General features: G+C 36.7%; 1 protein-coding gene across 2 annotated transcripts in view; it reads right to left on the bottom strand.

Moving 5' to 3' along the window:
• The window catches only part of EcR (Ecdysone receptor), a 289,167-nt gene that overhangs the window by 125,197 nt on the left and 138,696 nt on the right, over positions 1–25,274 (bottom strand). For both annotated transcript variants that reach the window (XM_074087735.1, XM_074087734.1), the window contains one exon: positions 3,830–4,120. In XM_074087735.1, the coding sequence (XP_073943836.1) occupies positions 3,830–4,061 (232 nt within the window). In that variant the 5' untranslated portion in view covers positions 4,062–4,120. The remainder of the gene's footprint in view (positions 1–3,829; positions 4,121–25,274) is intronic.

The following is a 25,274-nucleotide window of genomic DNA, read 5'->3' as shown; positions in this document are numbered from 1 at the left end:
TATTCGGGTCGTTGCCCCCTAGCTATCGGTTTGGACGATAACGTTTAAACGAAAAAATCCATCTTCAATGGCAACAGATAAAATTAGTATCCGGTATTTGTTGATCTCCCGCCCCTCTTGCTGAAGTAGTGGAAGCAGCGTGTACGTAGGAAATGGAATGAACTGCCGGAGCTCTTTTATGAATGGGGCGTGATGCGTTAACGATTGTGTAAATATACCGTAAATGTCCTTGGCTGCGGACGGCGAACGCCCAACAGAGGTCGACTCAAGAAGGTGCTACTGCAAACATTTGAAACTACTTGAATTTTTAGTTATCTGGTTGGTGATCGTTGGTCGTGATTTTAGAATAGATACGTTGAAAAGGTAGGTATTTTACAATTCTGTTCACGCTACGGCAGCTAACACGGACGGAATTAATTATCGTTTTCTGCGTAAATAGAAAATTTAAGCGGTTTTGAAATCGTTTAATAAGAAGGATTATATTATGGTTTAACCTAGATTAAACCTTAAATTAACGATAGTCAGCGAAAAATCGTACAATTGATTTTGATTTGGTGTGATTTAATTTGGTTAACTGCATCACGCGGCCACAATTAAAACCAATTAAAGAGAACTAATGAATGACAATAATTATCTCATTAATCCTTAATAGCCAATAGGTATTTAATGAAACTATATTGACACGCGAGAGTAATGAAGTCGAGTTTTAATGTCAGCTAATAAAAATGATTAAGTCTCTTAATTAGATTAGATGAAGATGAGGATTACTACGAAAAATACCGTTTACAGAATATTGACTAACATTTTACGGCTGAATAACTGAAAGAGAAACAGGTTAAAAAGGTTATGCAGCTTTGGTCATGTCATGAACCTCACTTTATTTTTTGTCTCTATCTACTCGTATAGGTAATCAAACCGTAGAACGCTCTTGCAGTAAGTATCAAAGTGTCCCGACTCGCGAAAAGAAGAGTGGTTAAAGTAGTCAATCAGTTTGACCAGCTCCAATGTTATCTGGATAATAATAAGTCGGAAGTGCCTAAGGTACCTATGTATACTTCGCTGTTTTGGTTAACACTAGTTACCTTGGTGTTAAGGTCGATAATCTGACCGTAATATTCCAACGTTAAGACAGTTGAACTTGGGCTTGAATTTAAAAAATAACATTAGTGAAAATCCACTCGAAATTGGTGTAAGTCAGTGTACCGCTAAAATAATTTTCATACAGTTTAAAATGGTTGAAATCAAAGCAACCGCAATCAACTGCTCGGTTTTAATTCTCAATCAATAGCGAATATATTAGTACTCGTAGTGCCTAGTGCTAAAGAGCAAAATATCTACAATACCTAGTTGGTTTCGGCTTTGTTATGTTTCTACGTTTTTAGGGTTCCGTACCCAAAGGGTAAAAACGAGACCCTATTACTAAGACTCCACTGTCCGTCTGTCCGTCTGTCACTAAGAAACGTGATAGCTATAGACAATTGAAATTTTCACAGATTATGTATTTCTGTTGCCGCTATAACAACAATCAATATTTAAGGGAGGCTCTCATACAACAAACGTGATTTTTTGCCGTTTTTTGCACCAGGTAGACGCTTGAAATATTCATAGAATATTAAGTCTATATTCACTTTAATAGTAAATTAAATTAAAATAAAATAAATATTAAAGGGTGCTCCCATACAACAAACGTGTTTTTCCTTGCTAATGTCTAATGTTGTTTAGATAACGGTATGGACGGAACCCTTCGTGCGCGAGTCCGATTCGCACTTGGCCGGTTTTATAGTAAGGTAGGTATGGGATAAAGGAAATAAAGCATACCTACTCACTCTTTCCAATCAGTTCGTGTGTGCGACAGAGATGGGTGAGAGATGCATTATGTCCGAGATAAACGATGCTGACATACGGCCTCTAAACGTCGGGACGTTCATGTTATTAAACGTCCATCACAGTATAGTTAAATTTAATTTCAAACATAAAACAATGACAAAGGTTGAACAACAGCAACTGGTCCTTCGAGATCTCGTTTAAGCTAACATTCAGTGTCACAATAGGTTGGCATTGACTATACGTATCTCTATTGTACCAGTAATACCTAATAGTTAAGCATGCGCTACAGGCCCCATGGGGGGTCTATAATGAAGGCTCCAAGGAAATGGACTATAGTAGTTTCTTTGTCAACGATGTGGGTCGTGTATAATAGCGGATCATTCCATGCTCCCTACTGTTATGTAATGCTACTGGAGGGATAAAGGTTAAAGAAGTCGGTAATTCTCTTGAACTACTTCGGGGACCTTCAACGCCAAGGCCAGCGATGCTTTAAATAAAGACGACGTTTTACTCAAATAATTCTAAACTGAAATCATCATCCGTAGACATTTTTACATACATTGTAACTTTAAACAAGAAATAATGATGATAAAACTACATTGTATTGCCAGATTAAGTAGCGCGTAAAGTAAACAACATAAATTTTAATTAGACAATTATGACGGTTTAGAATTTATGTATTATAGTCGACTAAAGCCCTAGTGTTTTTTATTTACGACTTAGGTGGACTGGGCGTTAATTAAAATGTTTCTTTTGGACCATAAATATGTTTTTAAGTATTTTCTTCAAGGTAATAGCGTTTCTTATGCTATACACGGTAGATTAAGTCTAATCTAATAAACTAGTAAAATCAACAAATAAACCTGGCGTAAAATTATCAATTTAAAGTGCGCTAGTAAAAGCATAGTCAATTATGTTTACATTTACTTTCTCTACAAGGCTAAATGGTTGGAAAGTTTTTTTTATAACTTCTCTTAGGCATCGTAAGATAAATTTACACGATTTTTTCCTGTGGCTAGCTGCTGTCTTAGGCCCACTTGCAGTAAACACAAATCTCGAGTTAGCGTTAAGCTCAGTTTAGTAGTGTCAAATTGTATGGAACTGTCAAGCATTAACTACTAAATCTAGATTTATTTTTTCCTGCAAGACGGCCTTAAAGACTATTTCTTTTTATGTGGAGTATATCCCTGTTTATTTTAATAATGTTGATTTGGATATGAGCTCAAGGAGTCAATCAAACAACAGGCTCGAAAAACGCAAAGTGAGAAAGACTTTAGCTACATAAATGAAAATATAACGGATAACTCACGTCTGAAATCGAGTTTAGCACGACTTGTTTCGGGCTAATACGTAACCCTTCATCTGGGAGCAACGCGACTCAGCGGCTGCTGCAATACGCGCACTGCGCGCCAACGCTCTGCTTACGCTGAACCGCGATGCTCCCAGATGAAGGGTCACGGATTAGCCCGAAACGTGTCGAAGCATGTGGCTTCAAACGTGAGTTATCCGTTATATTTTCATTTAAAATGAGTGAGTCTCACGGTAGTTTCATGTTCAAAACTTTATCTACTTATTTAATTGGAACAATATTGACATCGTTTGCACGGCAGCTAAACCATTTGGACGAGAGGCGCTAAAATTTAAACACAGAGACACGCCAAGGGATCTATAGACATATTTTTTTAATATAAGCTTTTTTGCTTACTGTACTTGTACTGTCGTCTAAATTAGGTAGGTACATAGCCACACCAAGTTTCAAGTCCATCCCATTAACCGTTGAAGAGTTCTATCCTGTGGAGACGATTCAGGCCGAACCACCAAAATTTCACCACGAATTTACCGGACTTATGAAAGTATGCTAACTATATAACTACAACTATGTTAACTTACATAATTGATATACTTAGCAGAAAGTGGTTGAAAATTGGTTTGCAAATTTTGAACTCAAACTCACAAATTTACATGACCGTTGTAAGTTAAATAAAGTTTAGTAAAAACTCACCTATTTTCCCATTTGGACTGTAGGGCCCGTAGCTTCCCGAGGAGAGTGGCGACGAATACCCATTGTTAGGCTGGGGTTGAGCCACCGCTCCCGGAGACGGCGAATTGGCACCAGCGCCGCCTGCCATCCAGTCCCTCACGTGGCCGTTGACCTGGCCGTTGTGGACCCCCGGTTCGGCCTTCACCTGGCCTGGGAGCACCCCTCGGTAAGCCACTTCGTGTTTCAGGTCCATGCCGCTGCTACCGCATGCTGTCGTGCCGCCGCCGGCCCCGCCGCCCGCACTCCACACTTCTGCAAAAAAAAAAATGTCAGAAAACTGGGAAATTATTAAGGAATGCAACTTTAGCGTTTTTTCATCTTTGTTTCCTTGGTCTTTTGTCTGCTGAATACGCCCAGTGATAGGCCCAAATCACGATCTATTTGAGTTTCGTGGGATGGCCGTAGTAGCAGCGCCAGACCGAAAAGTAGCTAACGGTGAGACGACTTCAATGCATTTGATATTGAGTGGCAAGAACAGGCTCTTGAAAGAGACGAATGACACAAAGAAAACAATAAATTTTCATTTATCTAGCTAGCACTCTACAGCTTATTAAAATATCCTCATGGAAAATATTGTTTAAAGAGATGATGTCGAGTCAACTTTTTTTATGAACGATTTTGAATCTTGTTAGATTACTGTAGCAAAGTGACCTGATATTGATAAAAAGAAAAAACAAACATTCATTAATTCAATTCAAAAGAAAACGTCCCAAAAACGTGATTTTGTACCATTTTAAAAGTCGGATGAACGGATAAATTCAATGTCGAAAACTCACGGATGAAACTTCGATCCTCGGGTATATCTGTTTGGTAATAAACCAAATTGGCAAGTCTTTCTATCGAAAGATGCGTTTTTAAACGATACATGACTAGCTATAATGTATAAGTAACATTGAAGGGTGAATTTTCTTGAGTTGCACCAATAGACAATAAGTTTTACTGACATTGACTTCTCGCCAAATAAACTCTGTGGCCTCTGTGATAGATCTGTGTACAGACTGACCAACTTATATGTGAATCGAAAAAGTTTTAATGTCGTTCGCATAAAGTGTGATATTGCTTGGTCTGATTCACAGATAAGTTGGTCAATCTGTAATCTAACACGCTAGAATTCTCTCTGGTAACATGATACAATACTATCTTGATTTTCTTTGTGTCTTATATAGTCGAATACTGGCTTCAAAGAAAATAATAAGTGCTATGTTATGAAGGTCTTAATTTTCCAAGAATCACTCGTAATAAAATAAAGTACCTTCAAAAGTCGAGATCAAAGATTAATTATTTTGTTCGTCTTATTTACGCAATGTTTGATCTCATCTTTATGTTAAATAAACATTTAAGGGAATAAATATACCAGCCATGGTCCTGATGAAAGAAGAAAGAAAGCTTGGCGTCTGTCTGGTGAAGCCTGAAATGTCCCGAAAATTGTTGAAAACTAGTTTGTTTGTAGCATTAATTTTTCTAAATTAAAATGTTATTGTTACGTTAATTTTGATTACTTGTATTCAGATGATTAAATTCGTGACGAATTTTGTCATTTTTAAACACTTACTGGATGTAATAATTTGTGTTGTCCCCTCTGCCTACCTTGATAGCAGAAAATATTTTTACATGTGTGCGTGTTTCGCATTAGTATGAGTTTTAGTTGAATTTATAGTGAAGAACGTAAAAAACATGAGACGTCTGTAGGTGGTTATCTTGTCCCGTACAAAAATTGGCAGAAAAAAAACTGCTAAGATAAATTAAATGCAGCTCTTGTCCTTAGAGCTTTGTGGCTAAAAACTTGCTGGGACCTTGTTAATATGCATGATACTTAGTGTATAGGTATTACGGGCTGATGCCCGCGACTCGGTCTGCCAAGAATTTATTTGTCGCTATTCCGAGAGAACAACACAATTTTTTGAAATAAAACTATCTTTATGTCCTCTCCAAGGTCTTAAACTATATACATAGCAAATTTCGTCTTGATCAGTTCAGCGGTTCAAGCTTGATGAGGTGGTAGGTAACAGTTATACAAACTTTTGTCGACATAGTCACATTTAGTGTAGGTACAAAAGCCTCTTTAAAACATTAAATAAAAAAAATGTTAGTAGGGATATTAGGGCTTATAAGGGTTAGTAGGAATACACAGAGTAACAGCATTTTCTCTGCCCATTACGTGCGCGGCAAGGTGCTATTCAGCCGCGCAACGAAAAGAGTAAATACTCATCGCACGCAGACTTGGCCGGGCTGTAAATTCTACAAGCGCGATCTTAAATCTAGCCGCTATCTACAATCACGCTCATAAAGCAATGACGCGGGATTAACCGGGACTTTACCCGGGATTTAACCGGACTAACGCGTCCCGGTAAGCGCGAATCCCGGACGCGTGGCAACTTTTTGGTCGTGCTTCGTGCATTGTTTGCCGCTCGTAGAAGGAGATGCGTTGGTGTGGTGTTTTGACGTGTCGATGTTATATAGACGATGGCTGCAGAACGAATTGAGGTAAAGTTAGTGGTCGACCGTAAAGTATAGTTTCTTCTATGTATTATACATCCATTCTGTAAATAGACTGTAGGTTAGAAAAACTCTATGATATTATATGTAGCTATAACACTTAGGCCGTCTTGCAGGAAAAAATAAATCAAGATTTAGTAGTTAATCCAGGCTTAAGCTTGACAGTTCAATACAATTTGACACTACTAAACTGAGCTTAACGCTAACTCGAGATTTGTGTTTCCAGCAAGTAGCCGTTAGTGTAAGTTGCACCTAGTTACTGTAACCATAACCGATGTCAAACCAGTCATCAAATCCCTTTATATGATGGCTAGTTTGACAATTAAATAATCGCCAGTAACTTTGTGTAGGTGCAACTCACGCTTAACTTGCATGGATAAGATTTAGTTGTTCGTTCTAAAATTCACAACAAAAAATATGCTCATCTTTATTTAAGTAAAACGACTGATTTTTATTGGGTCTAGCGGACGACAACGCCAGTCATACTCGTAGATGACTAAAAAAGAACCACTATAAACGTTTTTTTTAATGTCAGTAATAAAGATACCGTGGCACACTGGTGGATTAAAATGTCAAGCATCCTGTCTTGAAGGCATCTTATTAGTATTGCATTCACATTCAGTATTGCAGCTTTGCAATTGCAGACACCGGGATTAACATAATATAATCGTTTATCGTGTATTGTTTTGTCATATAAAACAACTATGTAATAAAGAGGCAAAAGTGCTTGCCGATGTTCAAATGCAAAAGTTATAGGTAATATATCTATTTTTAGAGCAGAATATACTGTCCAATTAAGAGGGGTTGAAGTTAAAGTGTGTGTTCCATATATATGTCTGCTTGAAGAGTTTTATGGACACACAGTAAAGTTACAAAGATTTTACGATGGAACGTAAAATATATGCAAAATACACGATTTAGTTCCTACAATATAGCGCTCCATGCAGGCGATGGATGCACATATTACAAATGTTTTCTTTCAAGCTATGACCTTTTTAAAACTGGATGCCAAATTGGCACCGGCAGCTTCAGGATTATAAGTATTTTAGGGATAAAATGCTAATGAGAAAAACTTCATTCATTTCATTACAAAGAGCAGTTTAGAATGGTTAAAAAAAACTATGTACTCTGGGCTCAAGTTTAATATAAGTACCTACATTGTGTTTAAGGGTGGTGAATAAGAAATAATACGGAAAGAGATTGTTCAAAGGCCAAAGTTAAAGATTGAGGGCTTTCTTTCGTAGTAATTCTTATACCACCGGTGAAACACACAACATTTTTCATCAAATTTGTGAGGAAACAAGGAGGAACGAAGCAAAGAAAGAGGAAACAACGCTTTATTGACTCTGATTCTGACGCGTTTCCCAAACCAAAAGCAGATAAAAAACAAAACGGCGACGCGTCGGCAATACAAAACACCTATTCATGAGTTCATGACGGATTTTAAATAAAATAAATAATGATAAATTTGAAATCAAATCTTTAAATCTGTTACTTACTGAAAATAATGAATTCAATTTCAAAGTTCAATTGCAATATGTTATTTTCTAATTAGAGTGCGGGAAAATCAACTGAATGACTAGAATGGAAATATTCAACGCAAATGCGGCCATTTTGCTGCATAGCTTGGCCGCACTACTTCACCAGGAAATCAAATTTATCCATTTTACTTTTATTCTTGTTTGAAGTGCTAGGATTCCGTTGATTAAATATGTACTAACAGAGACGCCTTGAAAATCCAGCAGGTCGCTGCACGGGGCCATAGTGCAAGTACGGACGTTGCACAACGTGCGCCGGCGCAGAGAAAGCGCGTGACGTCACGACCTCGACACGCTCACCTACTTGCGCCCCCCTCCCACAAAAGTGGGCTGCCGACGGCCCAATGTCGCTGAGAGCTTTCTCTGGTCGTGTCGGAGCTCACATACGCCAATCGAGCATTCCAATCTAATCGACATCTTGTGTGTACGGCTACAACAAAACCACCAAAAACTCCAACGTTACTGTTAGGGCCTGTTTCACCATTCTCTGAGGAGCTAAATATCTTCATCATCATCATTACGAATTTGCCTATACATATACGTCCTACTATAAGATATGGGCTTCCTCTCAGAATGAAAGGGATTGGATCGTAGTTACTACTGGGAGCGTTGCACACATCATTGAATTTCTTCACTTTAATCACGATTTTTAAACTTCAATTATTTTCTGTGGGATGTAAATCATAACGACTTTTTATGAGTTTAATACTTTTTGCAGGATAAGCGCATGTAGTATGTATGTATGTAAACTCTTTATTGTACAAAAGATAACAAACAAAACACAATAGACAAACTTAGAGATACTTGTATGTACAAAGGCGCCCAAGAACGAGGGTAGACAGAGCACGGTCTAAACGACAAAAAAAAATCCAGTCATAATTACTTCAATCTACCTGTGATCGTGACGTGACTGTAATTCTGTTAATTTTGTCTAATATTATAGCACAGCGAATCCTTCTGATATACCTAAAGCTAAATTTTCTCAAATTACAATTAAGGAACAAAATTAGTTCTATTTCATTTTAGCATGATTCACTGATCGGTGATTAACTAGCGGCATTGTAAATACTTTTCTGTTACTGAAACAAAAGGTTTTAACTCGACAAATGCTTTTTGTTTCACTTTCTGAAGGACGTTTGAGTGTTTCACTTTTAATGACAAATGAAATTCTGACAAAAACATGCTGTAAAAAAGGTGTCAAGTCAAGTTTTGATTGGGATGATCTGTCCATAAAAAGTACTGAAATCACATAAAGAGTTAAGCCTATTTAGGAGACAGTGTAATAATTCTGACCTGTAGTGGGACACATGAATTGTGCCGTTTGAAAATACTGCAGGAGTCGTCGTTACTATCACGCACTCCTTTTTTTTGAGTTTGAGTTTAAACTGACAACGGCTACATCATACGTTGCGGCAGTTTGCCTTGCACTCAACTTAGCGGGGGCATTGCCGTGGCCCCAGATGTCCTTTGCTAAAGAATACTTTAAGAAATGGCGGTTTATTTGTAGTAGTTCATTTGGCAGTACAAAAAAGGACAATTATTATTATGATGAACAGGTAGGAACTAAAGGAACTACCCACTGTGGTAATCCGAAAAATTAGAAGATAATAAAATTTTCAGATATCTTGTCACACTGTTTGCAGAACATTAGCAATGGCTAGAAAAACCGAAACTACTAAAACTTATACCTTTTACTACGATGGCACTCCAGCTAATGATGAACATAATCATAACATTAGTCGTTACGACTGGGTGTGAATGTGAAAGCCACAGAACTGACGTTGGATCGTTTATTTTTTTTACCTACTTCTCAATGCTACAACGTGACCTTTCAGATACTGCATTCGGTTCCGAGAAAACGTTTTCATAAATGGCTGACAAGCTAGCCCTGGTTCAATTTCCACGGGTCGTTTGAGCGGATCGCGTCGCCTTGTCATCTGCTATTGGGATCTACGTACGTGCTTTGTTCGACTTCACACACATAACCCTCGGCAACGCCTCGTCAGACCAAACCAAACTCTACTTTGCGACGCCACCAATAAACTTTTATGAATCATTACGATAACGTTAGAATGAAATACGCCGAGAGCAATCGAAGGAACGTAAGTGTAACCACACTGTATCTATGTTGTTTTCAGAAATTTATTCACCGTAGTCGCTAGTCGACCCGATTGCGATCGTCTGATTTATGCGCGATTTTATTCTCTGTTCACGCTCAGAAAATATTCACTGCTCGAAATAAATCAGGTACGATTCGCCAGAGTAGATGTTAAGAATCCTTGGAGCGGTCAGCGGATATTCGCTTAGATCGAATAAAGAGATTTATCGAGAGAGAATGAGTACGTAGAAGCGGCGGATATCGGTGGCAGTGCCCTGAGAATGTACTGGAATGCATTGAGCGCCGCCGCTGTGGCCTGTGATGTGTCGTAGTGCGCGTGGCGCGCCATAAGTATCTGACCGGTGCACATTCGTAATCTAAATGCAAAGCTATGGGGCTCCCTGTCGGCTACTGTCGCTGCTGCGCCATTATGACTTGTCGATGACGCGGAAATAGGATTTACGATTGGCGCGACCCCGAGTGCACTGCTCACTCGATAAATTAAGCGAGGTCAGCGCCTTGCTGTTTTGCACAGCGTTGCGTCATTAGCGAACGAAACTTGATCAGAATATATCACAGAGATTGTTAGGACAGGCTTCTGAGTTCGATAACCTAGCGAAGTGGGAATTAACACTCTGTTAGACGTGATTAGAGACCCGGCGCTAAACGCCTAGCCTCCTGAATTATTAAGTGTTGAACAAACCGAATATACGTTACGTATACATGTTTAAAATATGATTGCCGGCATTTGCGAGAGTTCCCACGGGACTTACTCGGAGCAGAGTTATTTACATAATCTTAGTTATGCTTGGGTCATTATTACATTAATTAAGTTTAATTAACAGTGTAACACGATTATTTCTGGGAACTTTTAAGCCTTATTGACATGATGCAAGAAAAACTGTGTATCTTGTGTACCGATCGATCAATTACAGCTAGTTAGTACCGTGACCCTATTTTGTTTTACTTCCAAAGCCATACTTTCTACATACATTTTTTATACGCTACCTGTAGTGGAATAATGAGTATTAAGGCAGTCAGTAATTATATTAATACAATGAGTCTTTATTGAAAACCATAATAGTAAGCGATACAGAAAACTGTGTACAAAGAGAAAAGTACAAGGTATTTAAGCACTAAGCAATAGGCGGCTTATCTTAGTTATTTACCTACAATAGTAGATTTGTTACTTTTCCAAAGTAGTTTCATTTATTACTCGCAATCTCATTTATTTTCCCATATTCAATCAATCAATCCCAGCCTATATACGTCCCACTGCTGGGAACAGGCCTCCTCTCAGAATAAGAGGGCTTGGGCCGTTAGTTCCCACGCGGGCCCAATGCGGATTGGGAACTTCACACGCACCATTGAACTGCTTCGCAGATTTGTGGAGGTTTCCTCACGATGTTTTCCTTCACCGTAAAGCTCATGGTAAACTTCAAATGTAATTCCGCACATGAATTTCGAAAAACTCAGCGGTGCGAGCTGGGGTTTGATTTGAACCCACGATCCTCTGCTTCAGAGGCGATAGGTCAAACCACTAGGCCACCACGCCTTTTTATTGTCCCATATTAATCATGTCTTACTCGGATCCTGACTTCCTAAATACAATCACTCTTCTGTCGCTACACTCTTGGCCCTTCGTGACGAAAATAGTGTGGTGTTTTCTCATTGCTTTCCACACCGCAGTGCTGGAGTCCAATGCTCGTAACAGAGAGCGCTTCTTACTTTCACACCAGTAAGGCTACTACGAAATTCAAAAATCGAAGTTAGTATCGTACCGTCCCGCCGACACTTCTATTTTTTAGTACGAGAGTGCGAGGAACGGTACGATACGACTTCGATTTTCTAATTTCGTAATAGCCCTGCAGATCCCTTAGTCGTATTCTAAAACCGGGCACAGTACAGACTGCATGCGATCGCATTGATATACAAATCCATCCCACAATCCCACAAATATAATAAATGTGAAACTTTGTGTCTGTTTGTTTATTTGTTTGTTTGTTACTTCATCACGTCTAAACCGCTGAACCGATTTAGATGAAATTCGGTGTACATATAGATTGAGTCCCGGGGAAGGACATAGCATAGCTTTTATCCCGGAAAATTTCATGGTTCCAGCGGGATAGTGAAAACCGAATTCTACGCGTACGAAGTCGCGGGTAACAGGCTAGTATTATATATACCATTCTCAAGCCAGTAGGCGGGCCGTAAGTTACATATTGCCTACATGCAGCAGTAGGTTCACGACCGGAAGCGGCTGCATCGGGATTGCGAGGCCACGTCCTTGCCACTTCGACAGCCTCTACCTGTCACTGCTCTCCCTCCCACATAAGAGCGACACTGACTCATATTCAACGTATCTCTATACGTACTGTAGAGTCTACTGTGTAGTCTTCTATCTGAACAATTAATAAAATCCCGTATAGAGTGCCTTCTCAGGAATGTTCTACACACACACACACACAAACATCACGCCTGTATTCCCAAATGGGGTAGGCAGAGCACACGAAACGTTACCGCTTCGGAGCCGCTTTTAGCAATTTTAGGTTTTAAGTTTGAGTGACAGGTTGCTAGCCTGTCGCCTACGGTATACCTTAACCTATATCCTCAGTCGCCTCTTACGACATCCACGGACGAAATGGAGAGGTGTAATTTCTAACCCGACACCACACGGGTTCAGGAATGTTCTAATACTGTAAATTATTTGATTAGATCAGGGTTTCTTAAACTATTTGCAGTCACGGACCACTTTCACAATTTAAACAATTCCATGGACTCCTGTTAAATTTTTTTTTGGAAATTTCCTAATAGATATGTTTACAGACTGACATACTGCGGACCCCTTATACACATGCTACGAACCCGTAAGGGGTCCGTGGACTCCACTTTAAGAAACCCTGGATTGGATCAATATAAAAAAAATATAAAGACTAAAGGGGAGGGGGAGGGGAGTACTGTGCCAAAAGCTTACAATGCAAAAATGTCTTAGCGAGGTTACATATTATTTATGATATAGATTTAAATATTAAGCAGCGAACATGGTTATGTTACGAGTAATGGAGAGTACAAAGTTATTGCTACTGTTATTGGTGAACGATATTGACGTAGGCACTGCACTACGCATTGCGAGCGACTTGAAAAAAGATATACAAAAATAAATTTGACAATACGCATATTTTTTCTTACTTCGATTTCCAATTTGCCTAGCAACTATTGGTATCATACCCAATCGCAGCTGGGTAGTAATTAACCGAATATAGATTGGGTAAAGTAGAATAGAATAACTAAAATGTCTAGTATCATCCTAACCATTATACAAACTTTTAGTACAATCATTTTCGTCACAAAAGTTATTCTCTTTTCTGTATGGTTTATTGTCAAAGTGGATAACCAATTATAAAAGCTGAAGCTTCTAGCTAGGACATTATGTCATCCAGTGACATAAATAAACATCGTATGCAAATGGCTCACTAATGTCATAGCTCTGAACCTCCAAGTCAATGACATGGTTTGAACAAATGTTTGCTAAATAAAGTAAGAGCTCAATACAGCGCGGCAAGGTGCCCGCGACCGGTCATTTCAACGTATTTTTTTTAAATAACAACATTATTCTCTGAGGTCAATTTGTCAAACAAAACACATACTTTATCATAATAAACTTGTGTTCAGGTAGATTTTAAAATGGGAAATAATAAGTGCAGCGACTAAAGTTTTATTTAGCATCCGCAACGGAACATCTGTTTTTGTATGTAAGCAACGGGTTAATAGAACAGCTTCTATAAACTAATATGCCATCTTTACAATACCAGAAAATTATGCAATATCGAGCGACAATTTACAAACAACAAATCAAATAAAATAACTATCAATGTACCTATAATGTAGAATACGAATTAATGTTAGAAAATACTTTTGTTTATTTTTATACACAACGTTATATAACAGTTTTAAAGTTATGTATGTGTTTGTGGAACCAATGCAAAATTTGCAAAACTCTGTTTACTTCCTAGCGTTATTTATGGCGTAGTTCATACAATTCAATGCAAACTAGCAAGACTCAGAAGATAAAATAATTTAGATGGTGCTCTATGAAATATAGTAATAGCGGTGTAAAATTTTATAGTCTTCCCGCGGTACAGTTCAATAGTTTGTTTGAAGAAAACAGAGCCATTCACGACTGAATAAGTAATATCGGAGGTAAGCATTTGATATCGTATTATACGCGATTCGTTCAACATTGACTGCTATATTATTTTCCTGTTGTCGTTGGAATTGGCATTTTTATGAAAAGGCGATATCGCGTCCTCGCTGAAGTTGAAATTGCGTCCGAGACCTTTTGTGAAAAGAGGAATAAAAATATTTGATAAGGTTTTCAATACAATCTGACGTTACTTTTGAAATATTTGTCTTTCGCTTATGACCAAACTGATTTATGCTTTAAACGATAAATTGAAATAAATACAGATCAGCTCTTCAAAAAAATACAGCACATCAAACTTCAATCTTTTATTGCTCAAAAAATACAGCTCTCTGACAAATGAACAGACAGTGGAGTTGTGTTCTGTTGGTACACTTTGAGTATTGAAATCCAGTTTTTTTTTCATCGATGACTAATATTAAGCTCGAGTAGCCGCTAAAACGCGTGCCAGTAGAATGTTTAACACTTAGAGCAATCAACCATATTACAACCATTAATATCGGTCACAGATCTATTTACGTAAGAACTTTCGCAATACTCGTATTACACGAGGTGTCAAACAAAATCAAACCGGTCTGCGCCTTATGACAAATCGTGGCCATATTTGTTATTGTGCTCTCATAAAAGACTTGTATAGAGTTGAGCAATTTGTTATGGCGCAACGGAATCAAGCAAATCATCCGGCACATCTCATTGTGCCCTTCGGCTTAATGCGGACCATTTGGGGAGCCGGCGATTTGTTTAAGTATTTTTACCGTGAATGATATAAAGGGTTGCAAAATTTGTTGATTTTGTTTTTTTTTACTTACTTTCATGAGTTGCTAATTTAAAAAGTAAGTAATCGTTTTTTTTAAACCTTTTCAGCGCTAACGACGGTTATATCCGTCAGAGAGTACAGCATAAAAGTTATCTTCTCACGATATGGCTTATGGCTTTAGCTAAGCAGTTAAAAAAACTAAAACAACTTTGGTAAATAAACAGAGTTAAGTATTTTATTAGGTTTGTCCAATTATGTATAAGCAATTATCTATGAAATTTAATGCTAAAAATAAAAAGGGGTGTCTATAAACATCAAACATATTCCCCGCATTAGCAGACCATCAGGTTTCCTCTGGGCCGATAAAATACGAACGTGACGTCCCTGAACCGATTCCTCCAATCTTTTCATCTGTCCCTCCATCTCCAGACGGGAGTCTAGATTCTCCGAAGCAGTAACGTCATCTGGTAGATCCAATTTTACATTCAGAACATGTCTGGAAATCGCATTACTGAAGCACTCCCCTGTGGGTACCAAAGCTACGCCGGTAATGTCGAATGTCTCGAAAATCGACTTCGTGTTTCGGCTGGTAATAGTCGTGGAGATAGTAATAGCTTGGGATGTAAAGTCCATAGGTGTTGACGGGAATTTATGTAGCGCATCGATGGGTGATAAACGGTAAGTTCTTTTATTTACTTACCTTACATTTTATTTCTTTCAAAATTATATTTCGAATTCTGAATGCACGTTACTTATATTTATAGGTATCGGTGGGAGAGTTGAGCTCACGCACACAACAAAATGTTCTGTAATGACAGAGGGATTTGGAAAGGAGTGGAACGTGCTTTGTTCGTTAAAGATAAAACTGCAAGAGCAACCAAAAATAAAATTCTTCAATCTGCCCACGATCATGATGTCAGTAGACGCGTCGAAATATTGTCAGCTCATTAAAGCCAAAAAGTCAAAGTCAAAATATCTTTATTCGATTTAGGTTATAACAAGCACTTATGAATGTCAAAAAAAATCTACCACCGGTTCGGAAAAACCTCTGTTGAGAAGAATCCGGCAAGAAACTCAACGAGGTATATATTTTTTTAAAGCAATCACGGTCTACATCGCGAAGCAAATGAGTCTAATTAAACGTGAATCATTTAATACTGTTAATAAGTATGATACCTACTAATTTTATTGATCTTTTTGATTCCTTTAAATAGTCCCTGGTATCGCAGCAGACAGCCAATTTTGTTATTTATTACCTCAAAAAACTTGTGCTGGAAGACATAAAAAACTTTACTTTCTTTCATTTTGCAACTCGGGCGGAAAATTAATGAAATTTTTAAAATTCAAGTTATTCACGTACGACACCCCCGGTGTTGGTAAGTTCTCGAATTTTCCTCGGGCATTCGAGATATTCTGAAAGTTGAGTCGTAAAGAAGTTGTGAGTTCCAACTCGCAAGTGAGACTGCTCGCGTAATAGTTTTATTGTAATTTGATGTTTCAATACTTTTTTATGTGAATGCATCGAGCTCAGGTGCGAAGGATATAAATGTGATAGATAGATAGATAAATAAACCATATTTCTTAGTTTTTAGACAACACTATGTCAGTCAGTCAGTCAGTCAGTGAATCAGTCAGGACTTTAATTTTTTATATAAGGTGGTAACAAATTAATTACAAATATTTTAAGAGATGTTAAATTGTATCAAAACTATTAAGTTTATACCCCAAATGGGGTAAGCAGAGCACAAGAAAAGTCACAAATAAACTTGAAAAAAAAATTAGCACAATTACATTAAAATTTAAAAAGAACAGCCAGAAATGAATAAAATAAAACCAAACAAAACAATACTCAATGAAACGATATAGGTAACATGAAAATAATTTTCTAAAAACAAGTCTATATTGTACAATAAAAAAAATGACACAAATATTTTTTTACTACAAATTTAAGCAATCACAGGGCAGATGAAAAGATAGGTGCCAAGAAAGCAGTATCAGTAATCACGTGGAGTGATACTTAAAGTGGCGGACTTACACGAGTGCACTTTGCATGTAAATGCGCTCCAGCTTACCCAGACTTAGTTACACTACACTAGTGCCACTAGAAGCCCTGGACTAGTGCCTGCAATGCAAGTTGCGGGAGCGCGCTGCGATAAAATCGAATAGGGGTAATCTAGCTGTAGCAAAATAATGACGTCTTCGTACGGATTTGAAGTACTTCTTTACGCTTAAATGCACAGGATGCATCGTTTCAATGAAATTTAAACGAGCACGGAAAATGGAGTATGTAATATAAAAATCTACAATATGAAAAATTACTACCAACTACTTTTTATATAATAATATTATTTATACGAAATGCCAAAAGATGACGCTGCACGAAGTGCACGAGACACGTATTTAGTATATTACAAGTTTTACACCATTTTAAATTAAAGTATGAGAAATGTAAAATGATAAATTATTGGATAAACGTTTTATTTCTATCACACACAGGAAAGACATTGGTATTGATTAATGATGTTTTTACGTTATTATGATAGTTTATATAAATTTATTTCTCTAAAAAAGGAAGGATCATTTATTTAGATACAATTACAAAGAATCACAAATTCGTTATAACAAAATCAAAGAAAAATAAAACTATATACTTATTCTAAGCCTCACAACCTATAACTTTTTCCAAATATAACCCAGATTGCTATTATTTCTCCTTCTCTCTCTAAAATATCCATAAATGCAGCAACACAAAGTTCAACCTGAACGATTCTTCCCAACCAATAAATAAGACCACAATCAAACTTTAAAGCAAATAACGAAGAGCAAATAAAAAGATAAATCTCGAAACAATCAAAACTACTAAAGGATGATATTCCAAGGCAATATAGACTGTAGAAATATTCGTTTGCCGGAAATAATAAAGCTGGGAAAGCTTTAGTTTTACGAGTGACTTTCAATTTCCGAACAGGTTATAGCTTCGACCGAATGTTTTTATTCTTTCAAGAAAAATATAGTAGGGATAATTTTAATTTAGAAGTATCATTGAAGTATGAAGTAATATCTTCTTGTTTTTCGTAAACCAACACCCATTAATAACAAATACCTACCTACTTATAACATACCAGCCACCAACTTAGTCTTCAAAATGGAATTTCTATGAACACATTTTTTTAACAAGATACATACTCGTATTTTGTGTTATAATTTGGCTGTTTTGCCAAGTAAATACCTACAAGCTTTAGAAGGTTATATTTCAGTCGGCTCTCAATAACTTTTCAGTACTTGGGGTGCCGAGCTTTACTCGGGCTGAAACAAAAAACACGTATTTTTTCTAGAGATGATTTATAGTAATTGCTCGTTTAAAGATATTTGATAGAGGTAGTAGAAATATGTTTGAGTTGGATTATTGTTTTGCTGTAAAAAACACTAACAATTGACGCACAATTTAAAACTCACTTTAAAAGGCAATCCCTCAAGATAATTGCCTATTTTGATTGACCTTTCCCTATTTGAATTAAAATTATGAAGCTCAACTTAGGAAAGGACGAAACAGTAGACAATTTTTCAGTTAATTTCTTAATTTAAGCAAGCTTATCATAATATCACATTTTTCTAATTGTGCAGGTGTATTTTTCGAAAGGCTACCCGCTTCTGTAAGAATTTCACCAAGTAAAATCTTTGTTAACATTGGTAAAAAAATCAATGCAATGCGATTTCCGTCCTTTGATATTTTACTTAACTTTTACATAAATTAGAAACTAAATTTTTCATAGCATTACAAATTTCGAAACGGAATGATTATGATGGTAATGAATTAAAGTTAGTCGATAAATAAATGTGTACTTAATTTTTTAAATAATTTTCAGTGGATTCAATTAATTTGCAAGATTTCAAACAATCAATAATTCAATAAGTACATGAGATAAAGTTAATAAGAAGCTTGTAAAAACAGAACCAATATTTTTTTAGTTGAGCCGATATTCATCACAGAATATAGGCGTCATTTTCATAATGGATGATGATGGACGCATTTCAATAATATGGATAAGCTTTCTTTTAAAGAACTGATTATGTGCGACTTCTAGTCCTCGTTCTGTATTTTGAACTTTTTTAAGACATTATATCAAAGATACAGATTAAGTTAAATTTGCTTATCTTTATCAGGAGCACTTATAAACATACATGAAGTTTTAATAGACAAAAAAGTAACGATAAAAAAGTTTGTAGTTATTGACAGTTTCAGAGGATATTCAGCAAATGAATATTATGTATTTCGTACATTCTTTTATACTTTGTTTATTTTGACACGTTACCATTTGCCTAAGTATGAAGTTTATCCAGTGTCCCATTGGGTCCTGTAGGTTGTCTAACGTCGTAGTCGGCTCCGGTTGAGACCGACTGAATGGGTCGGCCCGCACTGCGCGTGTTGTGCCCGTCTGGTGCTATCGATCTGGCGCCCTCAATTCAGATTCCAGCCGACTATGCCCAAAAGAGGGCCTGGATGTGCGAAAACGTTAACTCTAATTTATAGCCCGTAAGTTTAGCTCTCAGGACGCCCTCGATTTTAGGCCACGACGCACTTTTTCTTTCACAAAATGTAAATTAAATTTGGCTTTAGCTGAAGCTGGGTAGTGGGATCTTCTCAGTATTAAGTAGTGCCTTCTATGAAAATGAGTTCACCAAATGTGTTAACAGCACGGTCGTTGATTCGAGTATATAAACTCTAAATGCCATATCCACACGATTGGCGACTACCGACAATGCACAAGAAGTAGTCATTATGGTAGAATAAGACAGATACGTGTTTTGCTTTTGCTCTAACTGTGACTGAATTTTTTGTGTTCAATTTTAAGCTGTAGCCACTGAGATAATTTTTCTGCTACTATCTGACTGAGTAATTACTCATCAAGCTGTCGCATTTTATAAAGAAAATAGTATAATAGTATTTGAAATATTAGAGAAGCGGCTAAACAATTTTGTCTTACGTCTATTATCATTCATATTTCGCTAGGAAACGGCAAAGTTTCAAAGTAACTTTATCTTAAGAAAAAAATGGAAATCTTTATGGTTAGTTGTAAGTCTTTAAAGCGTGAATGAAAATTAAAACGTTACCTAACAGATTAGGTGAATGTGTAATATTTAGTTTAGATAAGCAACTAACTAGTGTCAGCTGAGGGAGGACACCTTGATGCCGTTTCACATTCATAATTCATAAAGTAAGTAAATTCATAAAGATCTAAGATTTAAGTCACAATAAAGTTTTAAATTATATTGTCCGCACAGATAGAGCAAAATTAATCTGAGACATTGGTATTTTCATAATATTATTGCTGTAAGTACAGCGTCTATATTCGCCAAAAGGTTTATCCTGGAAGGTAGGTATTCAGTTTCTCGATTGAGGTTCTAAGAGCATTCATGAAGGCGAACCATTCATAGAGCTAAAAAATGTTTACGTAGGGCCTCAATCGCTATCAGCAGAATCAACTGAAACCAAATTTAAATTAAGTGACGATACAATCTCTTTATACGGTTTTGATTGAATCGGAAATGAGTTAGAGATTCAACCGTAAGCAAGCGGTAACGAGGTACAGAGCAGAATTAAACTTAAAGCTTGAATTTGAAGTTTAATTGGATTACGAAGTTTAAACTAGGAGTCCACCTTGGTTCGGTTAGTAATCCGATTGACCTCCACAAAACGTCAGTGAAATTTTACAATTTTAGACGCTAAGCTTACTAATTAAATAACCAGTTTTATAATGTAACTTTTACTGTATTGTGACTAAGAGAAACTGAGTCTACTTACCCCAAGTAAGCAATGCCACTTTAGATGTGCTAAGCATATCTTGAAATAGAAGTTCAACTTCAATGGTAAATGAAGCATTGAATTCAGTTAACAGATATAAATTCAGAAAGAAGAGCAAAAAGTCACGATATTTTTTGAATCAACATTCAAAAGTACCTAATTAGGGTAATTCGAGCAAAATTACCAAAAAAATACTTTTCCAACACATTGATATAATATTACTGCATTTTCCTCTCGATTTTCCTTGAAGTCAAACTTGAAAATCGAGATCCCGAAGCATAATAAATAAATACGTACTTGTAAGTGTATGTTGAAAAATACCCCGAGTCCTTCCACGACTCCTATTTCCTTTAAATCCCTATCGGGAATGGTATCCAATTTCCGACGATATCTTATTCGTATTTACACAAATATGAGATGTCTCCGAAATAAACGTTGATTCTCACTCACTAAAAATAATAATTTGTCGAGTGTTAGTTTTTAATCTACAATGAATCATGCTCACTTACATCTTCTTTCTCATGTATATTTTCGAAATGATTATTACCTATTATATTAATCAGGTATTACTTTAATAATGTATATACTTATATCTGATGTCTGGGTTTTGTCAGCATTCAAGAGGCGAGGCAGATGGATAATCTCATTACACGATGAATGTTGTGGTCACTTAGCTAATATTTTTTTCGAAATATTTATGCTTAGTTTTAGTCCCGCGGTAAAGAAATTATGACAAGTCAGGTATTTACTAACTAATTAAATGTATATTTAATGTAAGCTACATGGTATCCAGCGATATAATTCTAAATTTCAGTATAATTAATAAGTGCCTGAATATAAAATTTTAGTGAAAGGACAATTTATTTGTTACAGTTATATTTATGGCTCTCTTTAAACATATCTTTCTTTGCAAACATTTGATCTTTAGGTTTCTTCTTTATCAACAATCATTGGTCCAATCGGCGCTGTCTTCCTTCTCCTACTTCTACACTGACGATGTATGACAATGGACATATCTACCTCCTTCAGTAGGTATATTTAATGGTCTTTACAGTTGATGTGCGCATTATTATTTCTTATAAGCCCATCTGTATTCCTGGCGTTACCAAGACATTGTTCTTGAATAAGCAACAATGCAAGCGTCATAACTCACGACCGCTTCCGCACCGTTCTATTTCAGAGCGCTCCATCTGTTGATTAGTTCTCAGCACCACTATTTACGTTAAACCTATAAATTTCTCCTTTGTACTGTGCAAAACAGAAACCATTTCCCTAATTGAATTTGTGTTGTTTTTGCTCTTGTGGAAAATTGGTTGCATTCAATGCGGAGCGAGCGTGAGAAAGTGCATAACTTTGCTCCAGCTAACTCGGCTAGTGTATATTTATCCCTGGCTCTTTGTATCTTATTTGAATAAAGATGTCTACTTAGATTGGACATGTTCCGCAAGTCGTAATCAGGCGTTTGCAGTAAAAATATTTTGGTTTTAATCAAGTAATGCAGCTTGGCGTCTCGATGCAGCAATTAGTGTATTTAAACCATGTTTAAGGAATAATGTATATGAATTCAAGCGTTGACTGACTGAAGATATTATTTATAAACGTTTTTAGACCGGGAGATGGTGATACAAAATATTAGGTCATTTGTACCAGTATGGCGGTTCTTCAGGGGTCTAATTACGGAATGACAAAAAAGAAAATGATGGTCATAGCGCTGGTACCGGCGGCCAAATCGCGTGGGCGTTAATCGAACGTGTCGGATAAATAACGAGTGTCGACTATCGGAACATACAAACATTTTTGTGGAACAAATCGTTCGATTCTATCATAAATATTGTTTCCTTACAATAACAGCCATCCATCCAGTGGAATAAAAATAAAATAAAAAAAGAGCTTTCTTCATCTGTACCTACTGAAATTTTGATTATAGAATTGTTTTTTTCTTAACTCTTTTCAAAGTTAATCATTCATTTTAGAACATGATAATGGTAATACCCTACTCAAACTGCCTACTGCTAACAAAAAGGTAACAAATAATTTCCAACAACACCGGTCTAAGACGGGCCGAGTTCGTGATGGACAATTTCATTTTGTATTGCTATTGTTCATCCGATTTGCATAATTATATGCCCAAGCCTCGCACCTGAATAGCTTCAGTTGGGCCAGGTAGCCTGAACACTGAAATAAACTATAGCAATGTACGTTTTCCTGTATTATGCAAGAAACTTTGTTCTTTGTGGTTGTAAAATATGTTTAATCTGATTTTCTTCAATAACTATAATTTGAAAAATTTCTGATCGTATTTTTTTTCTTACAGGACGGTAATGAGCTCAGATTGTAACGAGTCTTTGTTCGAAATACTTGCTCAAAAATCGTTTATTTCAGTGATTATTATTAAAAAGAATTACATTTGACGGTGGGTACTGAAATTTGGTAAAATTAATGTAAACACAATAGGAACGAGAGGAGACAAAGCGACAATATCGGTCCTCCTTCGATACTATCCCGTTCGTCCATAACTCATTTATAGGTCAAGGTAATATCAACCGTCCAAAATAAAGAACAATGAACAATATCCCGCACACCACAGGTCAATCTACAAATGTAGGCCAGTTTATTTAGGCTAATTTATTTACATTTCATAAATATGGTCATAATTTGATCTATATTCCAAGCTAACAATGGTTTCTATCGGTACTGATATCAATGACAGTTTTTCACCTATCTTTTTAAAAATTTCAATAGCACATAAGCAGAGCGTAATATGTAGAGTGAAATATAAGAATTAAACTACACACCATTCGAGCGTTTATTCCATTGATTTTCGTGGGCACACTGTTGTTGACATGGTAGAATATTCTGTTACAGTTACCGAGATACCTAGTAGAAGTATAGGACGTCTAAAAAATAATCGATCACGCCATCAAATTCTGGCCCATGCATAAAAAAACGTGACCACGGAAAAGAGGCGGTTGAAATACTCGAATTATGACCCGTAAGGGCCGTAAGCCATTAGTTATTCGGAGGAGTAAGCTGGGTTTACTATGGATGACGTAATTGGCAAAAAACGCGTGTTTAAATTTAGACAAGAGTACCCGAAAATCTTATTAACTTTTCTTCCACCTTAGTATGCAATTCAAATTAATTGACGGCGTGTTGTAGTCAGTTTCATGCAGTATTTATGTTTTTGACCGTAATTTTAGAACGTACCTATTTTTATAGCCACAGGGGGCGCTTTTCCTTGAGAAGGTGAGGGAGGACTATTTACGCGGGAAGGCAGGGCGCCCGACCTACCAATGACCTTTGACCCGCCTCTGACCTACATTGAGCTAATGCCTTACGCAACCCAAATTGAAATATTTTACACGACCTCTGCTATGTTAATTCAGTTTTAGCTTTAGTAAACGTCCCATTCATAAGGAAATTATTTTAAAAAACCCTTTTTTTAATGGACGCATTTTGCCGCTTAAAAGTGTTATGAAGATTCAATTAACAATGTAATCGCTGCCCCTATCACACATATTTGTCTTATGTACAGTGGTGGTCATGTAATTAAGAACGATTTGAAGTTCCAGATTATTTTTAACTAAATCATGTCATGTGTAGTCGTGGTTCCTTCTCAAAAAACTAACTGAATATTTCAAATAGGTCGGGTAAGAATAAAGAATAAAATTGGAAAATTTTTTACAATTTTCAATTGAGGATTGAAATGTTCTGGATATAGCCGATTCCAAAGTGAAGCTTGAAAGAACGATGTATTGAATGCTGAAAAGTTTTTTTATTTGAAACTTAGATTAACTAAATCACACTAACGTGAAGTTTGTACACAAAAAAAAGCAATTTAATACATTTTAACTAAAATTAATAGTTAGTAGCATGTCCACGGCTTTTTATTACTGCCTTACACCGGCGAGGCACTGAATCTATCAATTTTTGACATTTCGCAAGAGAGATAGAGTTCCATTCTTCTAAGAATACGTCATACAGTTCTCTTAAATTGCCACACTGTCGATTTGAAACCTTTTTCTTGACTTCGCACCAAAGATGCTCTATTGGGTTAAGATCGGGGCTGTTGGCTGGCCAATCTAAGACAGAAACTGATTGCGATGTGAGGAATTCCTTAACGGTACGTGCAGTATGCTTGGGATCATTGTCATGCTGGAATGTCCAAATAACCGGAAGCACGCCTTCAGCATATGGTAACATTGTTTCTTCCAGTATTTTTTGTATTGAAATTGATCCATGTTTCCTTCTATCAGCCTAACAGGTCCAACACCATGTCCAGAAATCCACATTTTCCAATTCTATTTTACCACTGTCACTTAAAGGACTTTAGTACTTCTTCATATCGTTTGCTCAGAACTTACCCTATTTATTTTAGTCTCGTCAGAAAAAAGAATTAAGACGCTTTGACTGTCCAGCTTTCATATCTTCTTGCAAATGCAAGCCGGGCTTGCCTATGACACAGTTTCAACATAGGCACCTTCCTTGCTATCCTTCCGTGCAACTTTTCTTC

The sequence above is a fragment of the Choristoneura fumiferana genome, chromosome 5, assembly GCF_025370935.1.
Source record: "Choristoneura fumiferana chromosome 5, NRCan_CFum_1, whole genome shotgun sequence".
Classification (NCBI taxonomy): Eukaryota; Metazoa; Arthropoda; class Insecta; order Lepidoptera; family Tortricidae; genus Choristoneura; species Choristoneura fumiferana.
This window is presented reverse-complemented; position numbering and strand designations above follow the sequence as displayed.